Below are 24,992 nucleotides of genomic sequence, written 5' to 3' on the forward strand. Positions count from 1 at the left end.
GCACACTTTCATGTACGGACTCCGCATTTTCTCTCTTGTTACCCTTGTGTAATCGTTTCACGTCATTCTCTCTATTCCTTCCTCATCTCTTCTTCCTCTGCAGACAGAAGTCTGTTGTCAAATCTGTTCTTCTTCTTCATCTTCTTCTTCTTCGTCTTCTTCTTCTTCTTCTCCTCCAGCTTTTTCATGTCTTTTTCTCCTTTCCAAGCCTCCGTCTTCCTCCCTCTATCTTCTTCCCATCTTCATTATACTTTCCATCTTCCACCAGCTCCTCCTCCTTTGTTTCCACCCCCGCTCTTCCTCCTCCTCCTCCTCCTCCTCCTCCTTCCCTTCTTCCTCTCTACATGGGGAAAACCAGAAAGCCAGAGAAGGTGGAGTATTTCCATCCTCCCATTAGATTTCCTCTCTCCAGTTTGAGGTAGGCCCGGTCGCCCTTCTCCATCTGGATCAGGACACCGTTGCTGGCAGCTTCGCGTGTCACATCCTGGTCGCCAGCGAATGCCGAAATCACCGGCCAGCCGTTGTGCATCAGACTCACCTGGATGAGGCAGAAGAGGAGAGAGAGTTTACATAATGGAAAGAGAGAAGAGAGCACAGAAGCAAAGAAATGCAAGAACATTCGAGGAACATATAACAAACAGTAGAAATACTTTTCTGTTGAGGTCATTATTTGTTGGACGGATGGATGGATGGATGAATGGATGGATGGATGGATGGATGGAAAGTTGAGGAGATAGATAGAAGCCAGAGTGTATTTTAAGTCTACGCTTTTGATCAAATACGTCACATCAACATATAAGTGGAAAGACTTTTGAAATTGCATCAAAACTAACATGTATGCATTTTTACACTGAACACTAACACTAAAACAAATGTAAAATCCAAATGAAAGAAGTATGTTAAATACAAAATCAACATTATATAGCAGTATATACGTATACTACAAAAAGACAGAATAGATACATAACGAATGACAAGTAGATCATTTTTGAATTATGCATTTTACTCTAATTTGATTTGCATTGCTTGTATAGACATTCCTGCTGTACACAGACACTGGTGTTTTAAACTTTTACGTTAAAAATGCACCTGAGATTTAGTTCAATCAAATATTGAACGAATACTGACGGATCTATCAACTTTAAGCAGCCTTAACAGAAATATGAATCAATGATCTGGTCCATGATTGCTTTTTATCCATAACTCAAATCCACAAATTGCTTTTTTTTTTTTTTTTTAACATCTGAGTGATAAAAGAAATTATGCAAATATGTGCAGACCACTTGGAAAATATAAGTAGATGATATATATTGAATGTGCAGTCAACAAAACATGTGACTTCTTAAAAGTGAAAACATTATTGGAGGCATCCACAACTTTTATAAGCAAAAGAGTATTAGTTTTTCCAATTTCCACCACAAAAAAATTCACCTGGATCTACAAAGATGTTTAACCTTTAAAATTAGTTAAAACAGTTCATACAAAAATAGTAAAAGTAAAAGTAAAAAGACAAAATTCTCTTTTTACTAATTAAATCTGGAGATTGCATAATATAGCAGGAGTCTACTTCAAAGGTTCGATGTGCTCTCTCTTCTGCGTTTTTTGTGTGTTGGTGTGAGTCACAGCGCCCCAAAAGGCTTGGCATGTGTGAATGCGTGAACATTCAGACATTTGAAATATATGTAATTGGCATCAGATTGCTTATGTCCCATCTCACTTCAGATACTATAAATACATTCTGTCCCGAGCAGACAGGAAGTTGGCTTACAGGACCATCATATTTATTTGTTTGGGTTTATTTTTCCAGCTCTCTCGCTGGTCTTGAAGTTCGTCAGCATGCTGAGTGAATTGGAAATTGCCAGAATACATTAATTTCTTGCATCTATCTTGATAGAATGAAATAAACAAAGACCAGAAGAAGTATGATGATGATGATGTGTTAAAATGTCCTTAATTTTTTTTTATTGAGTAGTTTAGATACTCCACTGCCACACTGTTTGCAAGTACAGTCCAGCTAATTAATCCTAGTAAACGAGAAAGAATCTTCTGACGTCTTAAAGCCTTTATTTTACTGTAATAAGATTATTACATATACAGTATGGCAAATACAACCGGCATGCAGCAAGGCGTGCGCATATAATCCACTGAAGCTCTGTCAGCACCACATCACATGATTTATCAGGAGTGTACTTCCCTTTATATCCACTTAAAGAGGATTGAACAGACCTTGTGATACATTTCCACACAAACAACCAAAACAAAAGACTCCTACTGCGTCTGACTCAACAAATGTTTCGATGGGGAATAACATCTTCTTCATACTGTGAGAAGTATCTGTCGGTGATGTGTCCCTTTCCCTCCCAGGCCAGCCAGCGAGCGCAGCAGACGGCAGCTTTCATCACTTCTCTTCCGAGCGACAACAGAAACACAAGCGCTCCCACGATTTGTTTCCCCCCTTACGCTCCACTTACACACACAAAAAAAAAAACCCCAACATTGTTTTATTCTACCTCTGGCACCTGTACAGCGCCGAAAACAAACTGAGATGAATTTTGGAGGAATTGTCTGTTTATGCCGGATCACACTTTATAAACCTGCTGAGATTACAGATCTTTCTGTGAGGAGATTCGCTGCACCCTGATAAGAAAAGAGAAACAACACGGTGCCTGTGTTGTTGTCTTGCATTGTGAGATTTGCTTGTACAAGTCGTGTTTCTACGAGAACGCGACTTCTGATATCTCAATCATTTCGGAATGGGTTGTTATGGTAAGAGATGAAAGTACAAACTTTTTTCATCTATTCATCACCGGGGACTGAAGCCACTCCGGCTATAAAGCCGACCATTCATCCATTTATTGATCCATATTCTACATATCTATATCCAACTTGAGCCTGATTTAGCAGAGCCATGATCGATCACCATGTTGGAATGCTGGAATTTCCCCATTGTGAGATGACCAGGATTACCCACCCCTGGTCTACTTGCATGATCGTGCAATTTAGCATGCATGATGTTATTGATCAAGTACATCAAGTACATGAAGAAAATTAACCCGCACACGGCGAGAACATGAAAACTCCACACAGACACGCCAGGATACAAACTGTGGTAATTCTCACTGCAAGAGTGTGAACCACTTTATCACTGTCGCATCCCACTCACACACACCGACTAGGTGATTTAGTGACATCTATTCACTCGACAAGCCGGGAAGATCAGTACCAAATCCTTGCATGTACAGGCCGTCAATGCAAATGACAAGCAAACCAGCAGGAGTGTATATACAGTGTATGTACAGTGTGTATATAAGAGATTGTACTGTAAAAGATGCAACAGAGTATATTACATTTGAAGGCTTGAGAAGAAGGCAGCTTTAAAGGAAAAAAAAAGATGCTTTGACAAGTGGATGGATCAAGTGCTTTGGATTTTAAGGGTATTTGTAATATTGTGTCCAATACATGTAATCCTTCCACCGTTTCCTGAAACAGCACTGTTGATCCGCGCCTGTGGAGAGTCTGTGCCATTTGTCTTATTTACTCTATAGACATGAATTGCTGTTCAGAGGAATGATCAAAAAGAGCCTTTAAACATTTAAATGCAAACTATAGTGATAATATTTAATCAATCATGACAAGAATCATGTGTTTAAAGTACTTGAAAAGTTTTTTTTTTTTTTTTTAGGTGAGACATTTACATCCAAGCTTTACTTGTGGAAAAATATTTCTGTCCAGTAATGGTCAAACTGTCACTGGCTGATGGAAAATAATGATAAACATCCCACAATTATACACTTATCCACTGTGTGTGTGTGTGTGTGTGTGTGTGTGTGTGTGTGTGTGTGTGTGTGTGTGTGTGTGTGTGTGTGTGTGTGTGTGTGTGTGTGTGTGTGTGTGTGTGTGTGGGCAGCCAATGGATGGAGAGCCTGTCAGAGTCAAGAGCTCTCTTCGCCCGGCACTCCTCTTAATAGCAAACTGACCGTGGCAACTCAGACTGTGTGTGTGAGTGTGTGTGTGTGTGTGTGTGTGTGTGTGTGTGTGTGTGTGTGTGTGTGTGTGTGTGTGTGTGTGTGTGTGTGTGTGTGTGTGTGTGTGTGTGTGTGTGTGTGTACACCTCGTCTGTGAATATGATGAAAAACAGACTGTCCTTTATTTTATTTATTTTTTTATTTTTTTAATCAATTGTCAGAATAGAAACGTTGCACGGGTCAAAGCAAAAAATAAAAAAAACCTCACAATTTGACAAAGATGAACATTTTATTTGTCAGACCCAGGTTCCTCTCCGGACCAGAACATCTTCCACGTGGTATTTGCATGTTCTACTGTGTCTCGGCCTTTTCACCTCAAAATCTACAATAATGAATTGAAAGGAGACTAAAACGAAATACAATTTAAAAGGATCTACTTCTATACAAGTCTGGAGCGACACCGTATGTGTTCCTGTATATACTACTTTGTGATTACTTTTCTAACTTTCATTCCAAATTTCTAATTCTCCACAAAACATGTGAAGCTTTGTCGACATCAATTAGACTTGATGTTACACTTCTGTCAGATTAAGTCTTTCTTGTCACATTTAGATCAAAACAACTTCTGTCACAAACGTGCCACCTTCAGAAGAGCGTTTAAAAAGGGGTATGACCTTATTTTGTGCTAAATATTGTCAGGTGATTATTCAGTTAAATGGTGTCACAATAAAATCTTAATTAACTCTGGAACATCTTGTCTCACAAACAGACAGACAGAACGAAATCCCGACTTGATGACAAATTAAAGCTTCTTTGCTAAATGCACACAATAATAAAAACGCTCGATAATGAGACAAAAAACAACTTTAAGCTGCAAAACTAAAATTAAATGTAGTGTGGGGGGGTTATTAGGTTATTAATGTCAATTCGTTTTAATGGTAAACGAATGCTGAAACATCGGTTGTAATGCAGTTAGGAGTACCAACAACACTACAATGGTAGTGTATGCTTATGTGAGCTGATGGAAGAAATAAAAACTTTCCTCAGCCTGGTTGCGATTAAAAATGGCGTTGTCAGCCCCTGCACCTCCTGTATATTTAGTAACCCATTTGGGAGTAGCACGGGGGAAAGGAGGAGCCCTCGCTCCGTGCGAGATGAGAGAGCATTGGTTTGGCTGACTGACCTAAACGTGGCACCGCTCGTGGGTGTGAAGGTGTCTCCGAACTCAGCAGGTTTCAAACTGAGCACTTTAAACATGAGGAACGTTGTACGTTTACCGGGGAGGCCAATGTGTGGGAAATATGACCGATGAGGCCGCTGTGGGCCGGTTTTCAAAGTGTGGGGTCTGCATGCTGCAATGTTTACACCGTGAGGTCAAACCTTTAATTTATTAAAACAAGGGAAAGGAGAGAAATAAGCTTTAACAGTTCAAATGTATGTTTTCCTATGCCTATGGATCCCACTAACCACTAATATAACACAATAGCAAGTATAACATCAAAGCAAGAGGCACAGGGAAGCACAATGTGATATGATCCACCCACCGAAAACTGTCCTGTCAGAACGTCCCAAGCCATCAGCTTTTCATTAATAGTAGCTTTTTATCTTTAATTTGTTTTCATTCGACTGAACATAACTCAACAATGAGTTCCACCACAATGAGAAGCCCCTGTAATTTGTGCCAACTTGTTATTAGATAAAAAGCATCATTAAATGTGAATAGTTTCAGAATCTACTTATACCTTTTTTTTTAAACTAAAACGAAGAAATATATCTTAAAGGGGTCATCTTAAACAGATTTTCAACACTTTCACATGGGTCTCGTTGGCCAAAGAAACGTTTCAAAGTTTTTGTCCAAAAATCCAGCTTTTCCTTCATTTGGATATTGGCTCATAGGAGCTGCATTCAGAATCTGCTGTGTCTGTGTGAGTTGGACTGGCTCCGCCCACACACGCCCATCTTGGGAAGAGGAGGAATTACTTACTCTCGTGGTGCCATGTGCCAAAGTGGAGCTGTTTTATTGTGGGAAGGGAGGTTCTATCTTAATTGGGATTGGCTAAACCCCTGATTACACAATAAAGGGTTTGATTTCTCATTGGCTGGTTTGAGCAACGCACTTTTTGAAAACTGAAACAAGCCAGGGAGAGAGATGACATATTTTCTTTTATTTCTGGGGCATCATTCCAGGTATGGGGATGATTATTACTGTTGGAAAACCATGAGAAAGTGAATTTCACAAAAAATGACCCCTTTACATTGTCATCATTTCTAAGTTATTCTCCTATCTTTTTGCTGGTGAGACTTTACTGAGATCAGACTGTGAAATTTGGTGAGTGAAATAAATGTCATACTACTGCTTGAAATATGCGTCTTCATTGATCACTAATATTACACTTTTTCACAGAGTCTTCAATTACTGACGAGAGATGAGTGGAAAATCCACCGTACAAACATGTCATTTGACTGTATTTTTAGTGAAACTAATCACTTCTCCGCTTCATAACTTCCTTTATGCTTCTAAATGAAGTTACAATAACTTCAGTACTTTATACCTAACACAACCTCTGACAAGTAACTCCCCTGGGTACATTTCACTTTGGAGAATACTCTTATTTATTACTATTTGAATGTGCACTTGTGTTGCTATTTCTTTTTTCTAGTGACTTTAAGATAAAGTCAAATAGTTCCTCCTGCAGCCTAAATGTCAAACTGTGCACTGTATTAACAGAATACAAATGATGTACCCACAGGCGGAAAAGAGTAGTGGATTCTGAGAGATGCAACCAAAGACTTAAGATTATCAACTTTTGTATTATTTTATGAAAGTAGCAGTGAGACAGGAAACAGAAACATAGGCAGAGGGCATATATGGGTAGGAAGATGGTCGGGGAGATGAATGTGTGGATGGGGAAATGATAGGATGGAAGCGGAAAGATATATGACGAGGAGAGAAACACTGACAGTAGGAGGGAGGAAGAAATGGAGGGAAACAGAGAGCAGGGGAAGGAGGGAGACATGGATTCTGCCCAGTGTGCACGTAATGCCTCCGAACAGAGATGAAGATGGCAGATACAGAAAAGCCAGCATCCCTACAATCACTCCATTCCCCTCACACACACGCACGCACGCGCGCACACACACAGTCAGCTGAGTCACTCATGTGGAACACTCACAACCCTTCAAACCTTCCCACAAAGCCACATGTTTTCCATCCAAATACATAAAACACAACCTCTCTCTCCCTCTCTCTCTCTCTCTCTCTCTCTCTCTCTCTCTCTCTCTCTCTCTCTCTCTCTGTCAATTATTTAAAAATGCTCCTTCGTTGTCTTACCTAATAAAATCTGCCCGCGGTCCTGAAATCTTTTAACATTATCTGCAGTTGCATGGATCGTCACTAAAAATAAACTGCCCCATGCAAACAATTTTATCTAACTGGATTGGTTCTATGTAGAAAATGGATGACGATTGAATCGAAGGAGGTGGTGTAACCTCCATTAATGATATGATCCCCCAAGTAGAGAGAATTAAAAGTTACCATGTAAACACAGCCTTCATTAATGGAGCTCAAAGGCTTGGCCAACTTTTGGGTATTCACAGCCAAGACAGTGGCCTCCACACCAATCAGCCATTAAATTACTATTTTAATATTAAAAGAAGTTTGTCTTAGGTACACTTTTGTTCAAATCGCAAAATAATAAATTAGCAAAATTTTTGGTTCTCATATTCTAAACAGAACAGCCGTAATCCATCAAACCACAGACTACAATAGACCTCTGCATCATTTATCCTCAGCCACCCGTGTCCATGTACTTCTTTGAACACACGTTTGTCAAAGATTGACCACTGCAGTGCAGAAAGAACCCACCAGTGATCCGACTGAGTTGTGAAGCCGTCACACTCTGTTGTCAAAATCACCCAAATCTTTTTATATGCTGATTTCTCCTACCTCATACAACATCAATGTTCAGTGGTTCTAATATTATGGCTGGTCATAAATATTTAGCAGCTAAGTTCAGAAAAAAAGTGAATATCTGTCGTTTTTCCTTTAACACACACACACACACACACACACACACACACACACACACACACACACACACACACACACACACACACACACACACACACACACACACACACACACAGTTCCAGTGTGTGCTGAGCGCTAGTGATGTATCGCTCTAATAAAGTTGTGACGATGGTGTTTCGAAGTACAAGACTGGTCTCTCTCGCTCTCTCTCTCTCTCTCTCTCTCTCTCTCTCTCTCTCTCTCAGACACACACACACACACACACACACACACACACACACACACACACACACACACACACACACACACACACACACACACACACACACAGACACCCACGCAGACATAACTACCACATTATTTTTATTTGTACAGTTGTGTGCGGGTGTGTGTGTAGGTGTGTGTGTCCTCCCTCCCCATATGCTTATATACACACGCTCTTACACTGTCAACCACACCTCCAGCCTCACAATTACCATCCATAAATATAAAAGCACGATAAAAGGGGCTTCGCATCATGTCAGGCGGCGATCGATCTGCATTCATTAATGCATAATGCACCAATTAACTGGCTGAATAATGGAGAGTGGGATAGAATAACATAGATAGAAAGAGAGAGAGGAATGAGGAAGAGGGTGGCAGAGTAGGGAAACATAAGAGGAAAATAGAAGAAAGGATTTAATGGCAGGAAAAAATATTGGAGAGAGGAAATCTGGCTTTCCATATGTAAATAGCGCTTGTCCGGCTTCTCAGCGCTGCACTTAATGCAAAACGACACAATGACATCCTGTTATTGCGTCATACATCCCTGCCTAGCTCACTCTCTTGACATGACAATGATAATCTTTTGGTTGGTTTTCTTTGTACCAATTTCATGTTTCTCTTCATTTCTTTAGTGCTCATTCCTTTTTACTACCCTAATTTTTCCATTTCGCTTCACATCTTTCCCCATTGTCACATTTCTTCCTCATTTCCTTCTGTCTGTCTTTTTCTGTTTTGACATACATTTAGACGTAATGATGGTGCATCTGTCTGAGGTCTGTGACACCCATTGAGCTTTAAATGTTTCATACAATGAAGGGTCTGACCCAGGGTCATTCACAGATGCACCACCATTTGATGAATTTGTCATTTATTTCAGTAAAGTGGTGTCATGACTTATAGTTATGCTCTTGGCGATAGATTTCTCTGTCAAAAAAAATGAAAATGTCAATTAGGATGAGTCCTTTCCTCTAAAAAAAAAAAAAAAAATTCAGTTAACATTCTTATGTGTTTGTCAATGTGTTCCATTCATTTCCTGAATCCTTTAATGGAAGATATTGCGAGGCACTATGCCGAGCTGCTCTATCTTCTCAGACAAGACGGGAACCTAACGTCTCTGGGTAAATGATGTCAAACTGATCTGAGTGTGGCCGGTACCACCACCTGCGGCAGCCGTCATTTCATGTGGATTAATGTCCAAATGCGTCAGTCAAATGCGGTTTTACATTGCTCCACCTGATCAATTACATGTTGCCCAACTCTAATGCCTACAATATGGAGGCGCATTAAAAACACAGATAAAGGTTAAGTTAAGGTCTACACTTTTTACACCTTGTTGACATCACTTGATAACTACACGGACTGAGAATGACATTTATACTTAAACGATCAATCGATCCCATCAACAAGATCCTGATGAATCGGCAACGGCTCACTGCAACAAATAAACCAAGTCGAACCGGCCAGGTTCCTGCTGAAACACCGTCAGAGTGAAAGAGCTGCAGGTGGATTGTGGTCAATAAAAGCACAATTATGCACAGGGGACTGCAGTGGTGCAACTTTTAATCCGGTGTTGTTAAAATGTGTCAATCTGAAGGTGCTATGCTGATGAAGCTAAACTGGTATTACCTATAACTTGTTCCTGAAAAGCAGAATCCGCAATGTTTATTTGTCTTTTGAAGGAGAATGTTTTCCTCCTTCACATGGTTTATCGATGCATTTCTAGGCAACCGTTGAGGAAACACAGCTGTGCTTCCACACAGCAAGGATCACATTTGTTTTGTAACTTCTTTTAAGGCCTTTCTAATTTAAATTTACTGATCCCTTTTATATGTGTCTGAACTTCAGAAATGGGCTTTCAACAGCCAAACAGATAATTTCCTTGGGAAAGTGATCATGTTTGGTAACGTACGCATTTCTTTGTGTGAAATTAAAACAATCAGACTCTAATTCAAGTGCTGCAGGACACTGAGATCAAGAGTGACTGTTTGTTTGTCGGATTTGTGACGTTTATGAAAAATTATGCCCCTTCTGATTCACACATCTTTTTGCCCCTTTGACAACATCTTTGATTATTAACTCAAAATCACATCAAACTAGTGAACGCTACAATTTCTCCATGCGCAAACATGCATCTAAAAAGTCTTGTTTAGGTTTCTTTTTTGAAAACATCTTGCGTAATGAGATAACTAACATTTACAAAATTCCCTCTTGGGACACTTTTTAAAGAAATAATACATGAAATATGTCTGATATAGGTCAATTTTAAATCAACTACATATGATTGAAAGTCCAAAAAGTGTCTATCCTTACTTTAAAGTGTGTTTTGTTTTTGTTTTTTCAATTTGCAAATATTTCAATGAATGCTCTCTCGAGGGGTTAATTTAAGCTGTAAAATGACAGAAAACTAAACTCCCAATTAGTGAGAGGCTGCGTAACTATTACACCGCCTACATACGGTCATTAACATTGAGCTTGTGTTCACTTTGCCATGCATTAAGAGAACTTTAGTGGCTTGTTAAAACTCATTTAAAACGGCACTGCAGAAAAGTGCTTTGTTGTGCTCCTGCACACCAAAGAGAGGCTGTTATTCTCAAGTGTGATGAACTTCTTCTCCTTGAGTGCCGCAGTGGTCACTGCAGCCTCTTCACCTTTGCCAGCACTGTGACTTGCATAATCCGTAACATCTGCGCCGCAACGTTCCATCGTTTGTTTCTCACCAGGAAGCCTCATTGAGTGTGAATTTTTCCTCGTGACATTTTGAACAGAAGAAATTATTCACCATTCAACGTGGATACAGAGCAACAACAAAAAAATGGTGGCTGTGGAGTGCGGGGTCATTTCCAATGACTCTTGGCATTTTCAGTGAAATGAGGAAAGTTTTAAAACTCAAGATAGATTAAAAACTGGAGGGGCATTAGAACCATGAATTAATGTAAACATAAAGAAGAATCATCCTGTTGCTTTCCTTATTTATACTGGGATTGAATGAAGTCTTGATTGATGAAAAATTAGTTTTTACATATTCTATATAATATCTGTACCATGTATCTACAAATGTGAATGAAGTTGGTGAACTAAAGTTGCACTATTTTGCTTATGATCTTGAGGTAAACTGCATATTTGAGGTTTCGAGAGTCACATAATGAGCAGAGCATTCAGTTCTCAGGCTCTACTGAAGTGGAACCAGCTCCCAGGAGGATAGAACAGTTTGTACTATTTTTAAAATAAGCTTGAGATATCCCTGTAGTTGTAGTCTGGGCTGGTTCAGGTCACACTGGATCATTTTCATTTTCAACTGCTAAAGGTTTAGACTGCTGTGACACCTTATGTAGCTCGTCTCTTAAGAGACCATACATTTAGAAATCATGACTGCATTTTGTTAAATCTGTGTCTGCCCTATTTCTGTAGTCTCTCTCTCGCTCTCTCTCTCACTCTCTCTCGCTCTCTCTCTCCCCACATTTATTGTAGGTTTAATAGAGATGGATAAAAAAGGATAAATAAGGCCTTTGCGTGACAGTTGCAGACTGCATATGAATCATCAAACAGGCATGACAAGAAATAAAGCTTTTTTTTTTTAAATATCTTATAATGTGGAAAAATATTAGGAATTCCGGAATTCGACCAGAAAATGACTATTTGGCATGAGACAAAGCACGGGCAGTGTGAGATTGAAAGGTGCAGTGTGGATCAAGCTGTGTGAAGGCGGGCTCATCCTCCCACAAAACTCCTGTGCTGGAGGTTTATTCTTCTTCTTCTTTCAACTGCGAGAAGCAATCCCACATGAGCAAGTCAATGCTTGTTCATTTGGAGGTGTTTTTTGTCCTCTTAATATTTTTGTTTGATTGTGAGGTGCTGTGGGATTGCTGTGGTGTGATTGACTGAATAATAGCTGAATTTAGGACCATGTTGATAATCATTGATGTGTAATAGGGAAAAAAAAAAAAGTGTAAATCATCAAATGATGGTTAAATTACTGGATTTCACCTTCAGGAATAGCAGCGCACAGAGTCACCATCAGACCATGGCTGCTTCCTCTTAACAGGCAGAGACAAAAATACACGAGGAAAAGCAAGCAGATGCTGTAGAAAGATGGGGAAGCACCCAGAGCAAAGGGCAACAACATCACTGAACTATTTGCATTAGAGACCCGGGCACAGAGGCCGACCTTACAAATGTCAGCAGATCTTCACCGCTCTTCATGAACACAGCCTCTGGGAACAACATCATTAACTTGAGGAAAACGCCGGCCTCAACACTTCAAATATCATACTTCTATCTTTTGTGAGACAAAGGCGACTCTGATCCAGCTGCCAAACGTCAGAAACACAGAGGATAATGAAAAGTTATTATATTTAATCATTTAAAAAATTCAATAACAGCAGGTGGTCTCATAATTCCACATCCCAGATATATCATTGTATATTTCTATTCAATTACCCAACTCAAACAAGCCTATAATATTCACAACAGGTTGCAGTAAAGCAGGTCCTTAAAAAGTCAATAATACAAAGAAATTATGACGATGGTGTCACACAATGGAAATTAATCAATGTAAATAGCTGCTGATGATGAATAAATAGAATCTTGAACTATGAGACCATCATATCATGAAGGTTGGGGGAAAAACAGTCTGTATTCATATTGTAGCTGCTGGCTGAGCTGTAGTAAGAAATCTCAAGCTGCTCTTTTCCCTTTGCAGTGTTAACACAGTGTGCCCTGCAGGTTATACCTTGGAGACTCACACAAAAAGGTCCTAAACTATAGACACGATCACCAACTCAAAATGTAGGTTGTTCCAAGCCACCTGTCAAAGCTCCAACTGCACAATGCAGGGCATTAAAATAAATTGATACAGGCAGAGGTTAAATATAATACAGATCCTTTATTGGGCTTGTGACATAATTCGGTAGCATTTATTTCCTTTTTCCATGATATAATAATGTGAAACACTCAGATACATGCTGCTGTTGAGTGTCGCTCCTTGTTTTGATCAAACATCTCCTCCACCCAGTCAGAAGTAATAAAATTAAAAAAAAAGCACTCAACAAACGTTCAACAAAATAGTGTGATAAAACTATCAACTAAAAAGTTTTTTTAGGAGGCTTAACTGAGCTGGAAAACAAATATTTAGTATTATTAAAGTTTTGACTCCATAAAAGTGGGACACAAGCTCAACTTACATTATATTCAAACTCGGGTTAACATGATCGAGCAAACTGCAGCCTGCAATGTGCAGAACCCATTTGTTGGTTTCTCCGTATTACAGTGAAACGCTGGTCGGTACTCAAGGATGCAAAACCATCTCTGCGCATCTGGTCTAAATTCGAGAAAAGTTACATTGTTTTTCAACATTCATCCATTTCTGGCAAGTTATTGCCCCTTACATAAATGGTTCATGTGGTCAAAACTGCTGGAAAAGTGATTGATCTTGTCTTTGTGTGCAAATCTTGATTTGCCTCTTAAAGTCAACCATGTATCTAAAAACCTGAGCTACCATGGCACCAGTGGTTTCGCTGCCTCATGAACAAAACACAACATTCTACATCCTTGAAATCAAGGTTCCAGTCCTTTGTTGAACTGGAGCACATGCGTTTTGAAGAACGATGGGGTTCTACTTTTATGTGTACAGTACATGCGTTTGATGCTTTCCCTTGAAAGAGACTTGCATTTTATTTTCCTCTGGAAATAATAAAGGTATCATTCAATCCAGTCATTGTGCAAACATATGAAGAGTACAAATACGTAACAGACTGTTTTTGCAATTATTAGTCCGACGGTGGAGAAAATCCTCTGTGCTAAAGTTAAACATCGCTGGCATGAAATCTAAACAGACTATTTTAAACTAAACCCACAGTGCTAATGACTCACTGGCGTTGGGTTTCTGTATGGGATGAATTTCCGAAGACTGCTTCTCTACCGACATCTCCTTTTTCTTTTATACTTGAGGATGAAAATCAATCAGCATAAAGCTGTATAAAGATAATATACAGACATAAAAAAAAGTTTTTAAATACTTCCAATGCGACACAAATACAACTCATTGATTGCTTTTTTTTTGTTTTTTAATGTAAATACGTGCACATTATTTCTGTCTTTGCGGAGCATGCTATGTTTGTGTGGCCCAGCTAAAAATCATGTTGATAAACTATATTATACATGTACCTATTTCCAATAAGTGGAAGGTTAAGTGGTTAAGCTCAGAGGCTTTTTGCATACGTAACTTCAACTTCTACTAATAAATACCCACGTATGTCACACCATATCCCAACATATTTCAGGAAAATGTCACTTTTCACAAAGGAAAGTCGAGCATAAGATGTGTCAAAAGGTGAGTCTACATATTTGACCTTTTTAAGCGTCCTTCAAAAGGCATTGCTCTGCATCTTGGATTCTCATTAGCGCTGTCTGGCTATCAATAGATATCGCTTAATGAGGGAATTTAAAATACCAGAAAGGTCTTTGAAAAGGTTTAAAATCCATACTATAATGCCACGTTTGTGTGTGGCACAGATACAGGCCTCTTGTTCTAATGCAATCTCGCTGAGATTAAAAGATGACTACTTAGCCTCATCAATTTGCATAGTTTTTGATGTCCCTTTTACTCAAACACTGAATGAATGGACTTCTGTCAGGCTTCAGCAAAGCTCCAGGATGGCTGAATTGGTTTTGTCAGAGCAGGCAGACATCAGAAACATGTAGGGCAGTGGGTCCCTATAGGACCAGGGCACAGAAACACTATTGTAGAGACTTTTTTTTTTTTCTGTGTGCAGCATCCCTGCTTAAGTTTCTCTGCATATAAACATTTTGTTTATTTATTGTTGATTATATGAGTCAGGGTGAAAAGGGGAGCAGAACAATTGACTTCTATTTCCACATCTATCCCACTAACGCAAATCTAATAATGACCCTTCCTGTGCAGAATACACTTTAAATTCATTGTCTGTGCAGAAGAGCCGACAACTCCCAGGATATACGGCATCTGTTGTTTCTCACCTGCTTTTCACTCCAACGCTTTCTCAAAGGAGCAGATAAGATGTGTATTGACGGAGCTTTGACTTGACTCTAGTTTTCCTGCATCTCCACTTTGTCGGACGAGCACTGTCTGAACCACACCGAGAAGACTCCAATGCCTAGGTGTTTTTCTTCTGGTTATAACTCTTCTCCTCAGTCTGCTTCGCACATCTTTGTGATACGACATGCTGGCCCATCGCTTGCCGGCTCAGCTCCCGCAAACGCACATTGTAGGTGCAGGGAAAGATCCCGGTGTTGCTTTCACACTTACCATCCTGATCCTACGTAATGAATTCCGAGTGGATTTTGGTATACAGCCCTATAAACTAAAAGAGCCTGATCTTTTTTTCCCCCCCTAACGGCTTCAGAAAGACTACTGATTCCAATACATTATTTGTCAAAATACTACAGTGAGGCCAAACCCTGTTGGACACACCTGCTGCCTATAAAAGCCATGGGCCACCCTACATTCTTAAAAGTGTTCTTTTTTTTAATCTCCATAACTCGTTTTGACAATTTGAGAGCAGACAAACCCATGTGAGTCCCCATTATCGCTGGCATGCTTTCAAAAGGAGTTCTCAGCCCCGAGGCTTAAAACCACAGCAGCAGACACTCCCACTAGACTCAATAGTGTATTTTACCGCTTGAACAGTCTCAGTTCACACGTCACATTTATCCGTTCAACCATACGCCATTGGTGACGGCTGCCATACAATGTGCTTGCACACTATGAGAGCAACTGGAGGTTCAGTGAGATGGAGGATTTGAAACCACAAGCCGACCTGTTGTAGGAGGCGGCCCTCCATCAAAACCAAAGCATTAACTTCTGCAGCCGTTTGAGCTACAGTAGCTTGCTGTTTGGCGAGTGAGCTGGAGTTCTTAAGATGCTCTGGCACAGTATCTAGCCATCACAATTTCACCTTTATCAAATCCACGAAAGACCTTCAGCTTTTCCATTTTTCTGCTTCCAACATGCAGAATACAAACCTTCCATAGGTGCAATGAGAAAGAGATAATCAGTGCTTAGAATGTCCTGGCTAATCGATGTATACAGTGTGAATCATTTGCTATTTTGATACTTGTTATGCTGACTGACCTAATCCATACATTTGCTTATGTCTGACCCACAAAGAAAGAAAGAAAGAAAGAAAGAAAGAAAGAAAGAAAGAAAGAAAGAAAGAAAGAAAGAAAGAAAGAAAGAAAGAAAGAAAGAAAGAAAGAAAGAAAGAAAGAAAGAAAGAAAGAAAGAAAGAAAGAAAGAAAGAAAGAAAGAAAGAAAACCCCAGTGAGACACATTTAACTTTTGTCCACCGCCTGAACAGAGAAAGAGAAGCCAGTAAGAAAAACTACTCAGTGCGATGGTATGAGGTCTGGATGACCCCCATATGTGTTCAAGGCATTAACAAGGCTGAAATGTGGCGGTGCAGGCAGGGGGCTGTCTGGCTTGAATTCATTCTGTGAATATGTTAACTGGCTGTGGCCAAACTAAAAGAAGCTGTTGAGCCACAATGTGTTCAGCGAAGGAAATGAGTAAAAGATGTTGAAATTGTCAATGTCCTTTGGACTTTGTAATACAATAATGTCAGTTCAACAAATTTCATTGATTCATTGTATCTTAAAAAATAACAACAAAAAAACAATACAAATGCATATTGCACCAAATGTTGAGGTGAAAGAGTTGGCCATATTTGCCTGCAGCCCGTGTCTCATGAATGTAGGGGGAGTCAGGCTGTATTAAATAAACTCTTTGATGATATTTAAGGATGTCGAGGCAGGACGTGGATGGAGTTTCAAACTCAGTAGTTTGATACACGTATCAATCTTTAAGAGTGTTTTTAAAACAGAATTTGCCGTCGCTTTAATGACGCGTGAGGCCGCGCCTGCACGTTGTGACATTTAAAAGCAGTTTATCAGATAGGTAACAGTCACATCACATCCATTATGGATCACATCAAAATGGTACTGCTAAGAACACTTTGCATATGCCATGATCTGCCAATATATATGAATAAAACTGATAACTACAAGCAAATGTATGTTATCTAAACATTTATTTGATTACTTCTGATTAAATTGACTGCAAGTTATATTTCGGTGATAATATTTTATATAAGAGTCTTAGTACAGAGCCTAAGTACAAATCCTCAAATTAGTATAATTGAGTAGCAGCTGTGGGTGCCTGTAGTTTTATGAGTATTTTTTTGCTCATAATTACAACCAAACATTGAACATCTTAATGTCTGTTAAAAACTGTTACATTATATTAAGTTTATCCTTTAAAAGAGAAAATTCTTGAATTATATCCACACTTTATAAAAAGAACTAAGGTACTGTAATTTTTGTACACCTAATTGAACACAAACACTTTGTTTGGCTAAGTAGAGTCAAGTGGCTAGTGTTGATGATGCAAAAATAACATCCATTGGTTAAAAAGTATTTTTCCCTCACTCTGAGAACTTTAAAATACTTAAAAAATATTTAGCAATACTAAACTTTAAACTTTAACATTAGTGAATTCAATGAAACCCCCTGTGGTGTATAGCATCTCAAATCCTCTACGCAGAATGTGGCTACAATCAGCTGTTCAGTTCAGAGTGTTAACTTATATCTACCAAATCCTACATAAACAGCCTGATGCCCCAGAGGACAAATTAGAAAAAGCAGTTATTTTAATTAAAAATTACAAGTCATGTCGCCTATTAGTTGTCAGATTGGACTGTCTTGTTGGCAGTTTGACACTCCCTTTATAACCACTATTTAGAAGAAGAATAAAAAGTGAACATACTAGCCCACACTGGACTTGTTAAAGGCTTTTTCTATTCTGTTACTAATGACAAAGGACTTTGTTTTCTGCTCTCTGCTGTGAAGCATTAATTAACTTTGTCATTTCTCCAAAGGGAAGCATGTTGTTGCAGAATGGGACGACCCTCCTGACCTAAAAGTGTGCGTGCGTGTGTGTGCGCGTGCGTGCACGTGCGTGCATGCCTGCGTGCCTATGAAACTAAGCGACAAGTCACGAGATGAACTGAAAAAGTTGAAAGAATTCAACAACTTGGTACGGAAAGATGAAGGCACTTTGAGTCAAAAATGGGAAACAGCAGTGTGTATGAAGTAAAAGCTCCCTTATTATCTGAATAATGTGCTGTCAGCAGCTTCAAACGATGCCTCTAGTTTTTATTTTACAGACGGGGGGAATTATAGGAACAGAAAGGCCTGTAAGACATTGTGAGGCATCTTGTATTGTTTTCGCCATGCTTTGAGCTGAAGGACATTTGAAGGATCGGACCCTAAAAATTCTGCTGTAAATTTTACTCATTCACACTGGAAAACTACAATAAAGTGCAATATTTATTTTATATTTACTCTGATGCCACGCTTTCATGGTAGATAGATAGAAGTAATGGCAAAAAAAAGATGGTAATAAGAGACGGTTGTTTTCCTGAAGGTTTCCTAATACCTTCAACCATTCACAACAAACAGCATTATGCTCATCACAGTATAGGTTTTTTTTTTTTGTTTTTTTTTAAGGGGAAAAAATGGAAAAGAGTGAATGAAAAGCCAACCAATCTAACGTGGGTATTGATATCAGTCGTTTTCATCTGCCAGATCTTTTTCTCAGCTGCAGGTACAAGATGTCCTCAATTCATGATGGGAATTTATTCGTCTCAGTTTGATTTCAAATAGAGCGGCTGTGAAACGTGTAAAAGGAAAAAAAGAAGTAAATAACTGCACCTGAAATAAAACCTTCAGTCAACGCGTTTGATGTGTATATTATGAGCCATTTTCCAAAATTGTACACGAAGCTATCTATTACCGCAAGGAGGGCTCGCGGAGGTGGCATTTGTGGACAGAGCCGGCTTCAGATCAGAGAATATACAGGACTTAATTTGCAATACTTGTGCTTAATTTGTTTGGAAAAAGAGACGATAAATAGTTCACTCCTCTCATCTCGCTAATGTAGAAAGGTGAATCCCTCCACAGGTGAGGATTGAAGAGATAGAAAACTGTTTATCTTTTAACCAGCCTCTGCTAATCGATAGTCTCTCATGTGTTTTTTCCTTCCTGTGGCTTGTTTGGCCTCTGCTGCTCCCTCTATTCTGTTGTTCTACTCCTTCTTTTCTGTGTTTAATATTTTTTCCATCAATCCTCGCATCAGATCATCTCCCCTTCTCCATTATCTCCCTCCTTTGTTTCTTCTCTGCTCGATGGCTTCCTCGTCCCTCCTCTTTCTCGTACTTTCCCTCTTGCCGCTTCACATTTGCTCTACTTTTCCTGCTGTCTCTCATCTCCTGCGTGCACCACAGTAGCTGCCTCTAAGGCAATCAAACAGTGGGAGTTTTCAACACAGCAGATGCGCTGGATGGATGGGAGGATGAGTGGAAGAGGTTGAGGGTGAGCGGCACACAGGTTGGAGGCTCGGAGGAGAGAGAACACCCCACGTCAGGAACGTGCCAGAACAAAGCATTTTATAAACACTAAATCTGAGATTGTACATGTTTTTGGGGGGCTTTTTTTGTTAGAGGGGTACTTCTAAAAGCAGATTTTTTTGAGTCATCCAGGAGTTTATGGATAGGCGAAAGCATAAAGCCTACAAATAGCTGCATTTGCCTGCGTTTGTCATTTCGTTTATTTTCATAATCAACAGCTACCGTGTACACTAACACGCTTTCTAAGTGCTTTCTGTTTTTATTATCACTTAGTTTAAATACACAAGACTGCTTATAATTAAGGCGATCAAACAGTTTTCCTTATTTGATGTTAAACTAAATTAAAACTTACCAATCAGTTCAATTGGGCACACAACAATGTGGTAATCACTATAATGTCACAGACATGATCCCCATTGTAATCCGCAACGTCTGACAGACTTAATTACCTCAGTGTCATGAGTCAAGTGTTTGCCATCCGTCTATTTATCTGTGTGCATGCTCTTATCTACGACTGGGAGCTTGACATAGCTTTCCTCCCCTTCAAAAATGCCCGCCCTCCTCATTGTTGTTATTGTTGTTAATGCTGCTACTGCCGTGCTAATTAATTCAAGACTCAAATAATAAAGTATAAGTGGCAAAGCATAATGCTAAAGCCCCGGGGAGCCAAAAGCATAATTACACAACAGTTTAATTTACAAGAGATACATTGTAATTAACGCTGTGTGCCTTGTAAAGCGTCATCAGGAGCATGTTAAATGCAAGAAATGGGCTGAAGACTGCTGGAGTACGTCCTATCGCTTGACACATCAAAAGAAATGCGGAGAATACATCCAAAGCATCATAAAAGGAGTTGTTAGTAGGATGAAAGAGGGAGTTTTGATAAGGGTGCACTGGAGGCAGAATGAGTGAGATAAACAAATAAGCACTATTTTCCACACAAAACCTGTGCGTAGTGTATATATGAATATGTGTGCGTGCAGCTCTGTGTGCATGTGCAGTGATATTAAAATGCCTGTCTGTGTTTGCTCTGTTCAAAATGTACTTAATGTTTTAATCTTCTAAATAATCAAAAATCTCAGTCAGCCTGCTGCCTCTTTTCATCAAGAGAGAGAGGGAGAGAGAGGGAAAGGGAAGTGCTGCTGTCCATGGTGCTGAAAGTGAAGCTGCAGGAGCCACAGCATCCTGTCCTCCTACAGGCTGCATGCAGTTTCATTTGGCTCTGTGTCCTCTGTGCATGTATTGATTAATTATGATTGGGCCTGCAGGGGGGGCAGATTGGTGTGTGTGTGTGTGTGTGTGTGGGGGGGGGGGGGGGGGGGGGGGGGGACTGGCTTTGATCTGTTTATGCCAGCCTCTGCCGTTCACTCTTGGGAAAGGCATCTCAAACATCTACAAAATGACTGCCAGTTCTGCTGGTATTTAACTTTTATGAAGGGGAAAACAAGGGAGGGAAAGAAGGAGGAGGAAGAGGAAGAGGAGGAGGCAGGGGAAAGGAGGGGGAGGATGGTGCCACGGTCCACCCCCGTGCACACGGGCACGCACACATACACATACACAGTAAGGACAAATACACGAACGCGCTACCTGTATAGTTTGGCGGTTGTAGACTTTCACTACGTGGAAGTTAAAACTGTAAATCCCTTTGCGTGGCGCGATGAAGTTACTTCTCTCCTCGTCAAAATTCTTCCCGACGTTTACTAGAACCTGGGAAGGAAGGAAGGAAGGAAGGAAGGAAGGAAGGAAGGAATGGAAAAAGGAAGAGGACATTGCGGTGTAACTATCACAGTATTTGCGCTCAAAAGACATAAGCTCATTAAAAGATTATTATCATGGACGTCGCAACAAAAAAGTTGAGACGGACAAAGTCTGCATGTTAAAAAGTATGACTTTTCGCCTGTTTTAATATATTCGACCCATATATGGCTAGATGATATTTTCTTTCCCAGGTTTCCCAGGGGCCCTCTGGCCCGACAGATTCACTGATGTGCAGGCATAACTATCTGCCTACATCCACACTTTTCTGTCAGAACTTCGCAACTTTACGGAGAATGAAATGGGAACTTAATCAATCTTTCAAATGAAAATTTCAATTATGCATCTCTGCAGCCAAATGTCTGGTTTTATGGATGGAGACGAGCTGTGGCGTGTAATTGAACGGCAGTTTGAGGGAGAATTAACCTTTAACGGCGGGCGGGTAGGACTGTGCACCGGCGACCCGCCGTCACTAAATTATTTGGCGAGATGTCTTCTCCCATTGTCGGCTCAAAAAGTTGCAATATTCAGAAAGACTACCTGCCGTGCTATACAATTACTGTGATCACTTTGGAAATTACACGTGATACCTGTGGGGAAGGGAAAAGGACTCGCTCTAACAGTTTTTGATCATCTCCCCCCCCAAAAAAACTGACGCATCCGCGCGCACGTCCAACCACTGTGCCAAAAAGCGCACCTGCCTCCCGATGACTCCTTTGTTATCGGATGTATTGTCTTAGGTAAAACCATCCTTTTACCAAGTTGAATTCTAGTGCATCCAATGAAAAAAATAGATGTGGTGCAACAGTCTGATGTGCTGCTAAACGCAGAGAAAAAGAGCCAGTTTTATTGCTTTCGGTGCCTCAATATAAATTACATTTTACACTTCCAACTATCACCGACGCAAACTGGACACGCGCTATATAATGCCTTTCCTCAGAAACTATACGCAGACTGACTTCAACTAGAACTTACTTGGCTTCTTTTATTATAATTTTTTTTATTATTATTACTGAAAATAAAGAAACGGACTCTGTGTTTCCTACCCGGTCGAAGTAGATGACCATGGTCCGGTTGCTCATCTCGGAGGGTTCGTGGTTGGTGTTCCGGACTGCCGAGAACGCCACCTTGGCGCTGCCGGAGCGCACCGAGATCCCGAGCGCCGTGCCCGTGGGGTCCGCGGTGGGGTTGGAGTCGCACACCACGAGGCACTTTCCCTCCAGGACGATTGGTTCCGTCTCGTTCTGAGCGCTGGCCGGACTCACCGCGAGCCACACGGCGCTCAGCAGGCAAAGCGCCAACATGCCGAACCGGATCCGTCAACTTCTTCAGACGTCTTCACACCTCGACGCGCGGGTCTGATCTCCTTCTTTAAAAACAAAACAAAACAAAACAAAACAAAAAAAACCAAAACGGAAAGTTGGAGGAGTTTCCGCGTGTTCCCCGGTTAAACCTTTTATTGTTAAGGGCTCGCTTTACAGGTGGAATCCGTTCCTTCTGCTTGGATAGAGCCCACCCACTGTAAACTCCGCTGCGGAGTCTTTTTTTTTTTTTTTTTACTGGGAGTCTCTCCTCCTTTTTTAGGGGGATAAATTGTCTTGTCTGCCTCCGTATCTCCAACTGCGTTCCCAGTTTCACTTGTTCTTTTCCTGTTTTCTGACTTCTCGGCAGCTTTTTTTTTTTTTTTTACGGTGTCACTTGGAAACACGCGGAGCGGCGGCGGTGCGCGGTGCGGAGCGGCCCTGGACGAGTGAGGAGGCAGCCGGACTCATAGCGCGCGGGGAGGGGGGGGAGCTCCGTCTGCTCTCTCGCGCGCGCACTTGAATTATTGATATGTGAGATATGAGAGTTTCAAACACAAAAGGCTCGTGAGCGAACGATTCTCCCGCCCTGGTCCCGCTCTCTCTCTCTCTCTCTCTCTCTCTCTCTCTCTCTCTCGCTTTTCTTTTTTTCCGTTTTCTTTTTTTCAGTAGACCCCTCCCTCCCCCGGTAACGGAGACTCATCATCGGATTAGCGCGTGCGCGTCTTCGATATTTTCCAATCACCTCGTGCCGACCGCCCCATCTCCGCCCCACCACTTTATCGAGCATCTCTCTCTCTCTCTCTCTCTCTCTCTCGCGCTCTGCCCGCTCCCAGACTCACCTTTCTCTTTTCTCTGCTGTGCACATTATCTATCTATCTATCTATCTATCTATTTATCTATCTATCTATCTATCTATCTATCTATCTATCTATCTATCTATCTATCTATCTATTCCTTCTTGTGGCCCTCTGATAAACCTACTTCACTCAGGGCTGGAACTTCTTCAGTTGGTTGAGAGGGTCCTCTCTAAATTGGAAGGTTGCATGTTCTTTCCCTACCTGTTCCCCAGTTGAAGTGTCCTTGAGCAAGAGACTGAACCTCAAATTGCTCCCAGTGATTGGGTAGAGCGCCCTGCATGGCTGCAATCTCCATTGGTGTGTGAAAGTGTGTGTGAATGGGATAGATTAACAGTGTAAAGGACTTTGGGGATGGCTTGTGATATAAGTGAAATCCATTTATAGGAACTATCCCTCTGGGCCGGAAACATTCGCAACTAATTAGAGAAACAGAATAGCGAGAAAACAAGATTTGCCTCCATTGTAACTTGGAGTTGCACTGGATTGGTGCTTTACATAGGATGCAAGTGTCGAGTGAAAACACATCATTTTTGCTTTTTTTTTTTGTTGAAGAAAAGTTTCGCGTTTACACGTCAAAGTTTTAAACCGACATTGCTAAGATATTATAGTTGACTCTCAACTTTAAAACCATACAATCCCAGGAGAATGTCAACTCACGCATGTGACGAATAACTACTTGCTGTGGTGCGCAATCGGAGCATTTCAGAAAAGTTGTTTTTTCCTGGTTTACACGGAGATGGCATTAGATAATTGAGAACATTCTACCACGGGAGCCATTATCAAAAAGTTGTCTTTTCAGAGGCTCCGACCACTGTGTAAACGGACCCTCAAGACGCCGTGGAAGTTTGGCGTTTTCACTTGAAAATGCTGTGTTGGACACCGGGGTCTTATTATCATTGGCATTTGCATCCATGGGGTTATACAATACACTTCCTTGAGATTCGCACAACCATGAGATGGAACAATGGATTTTTTTGCATCCGACTTTCATGCAACGGACACCCCAATGGCCTGAAACAATTCCTCGATATTCACACGAGGCCATTGATATAACTTGACCGTATATGTCAATTCATGTCTCTCTTCAGACCAATCTTTTGTCTCCAAGTTCAGGAAATGCCTGATGAAGGCACCGGAGTTGATGAGATCAGACGAACATGCTAAGGACGCACATTTGTATTATTTTATTTATTAATTTATTTTTAATCTCTTGTGTACAAGGAAATTGTGAAGCTTAACAAGTGTTTCCAGATATTCTGGCAGCTCCTTTGCGAATTGTTTTCACAATTTGTTGCAGCCCAGTGAGACTGGCGCTTATCATTCATGCAAATCTCTCTGCTCCCTTTCTTCCTCTTTCCTTCTTTGATACAATGGCTCAA

At 40.5% G+C, this 24,992-nt stretch overlaps 1 protein-coding gene across 1 annotated transcript; it reads right to left on the reverse strand.

Annotated features, from left to right (window-relative positions):
- Positions 1 to 340: 340 nt before the first annotated feature.
- cbln1 (cerebellin 1 precursor) lies at positions 341 to 22,756 on the reverse strand (the record flags this gene model as incomplete). Its single annotated transcript, XM_080505091.1, has 3 exons — positions 341 to 538; positions 21,285 to 21,404; positions 22,499 to 22,756. 3 exons carry the CDS (start codon positions 22,754 to 22,756, stop codon positions 341 to 343), a joined length of 576 nt encoding a protein of 191 aa, XP_080361217.1.
- Positions 22,757 to 24,992: the final 2,236 nt, after the last annotated feature.

This window comes from Blennius ocellaris (genome assembly GCF_963422515.1).
Source record: "Blennius ocellaris genome assembly, chromosome: 11".
Classification (NCBI taxonomy): domain Eukaryota; kingdom Metazoa; phylum Chordata; class Actinopteri; order Blenniiformes; family Blenniidae; genus Blennius; species Blennius ocellaris.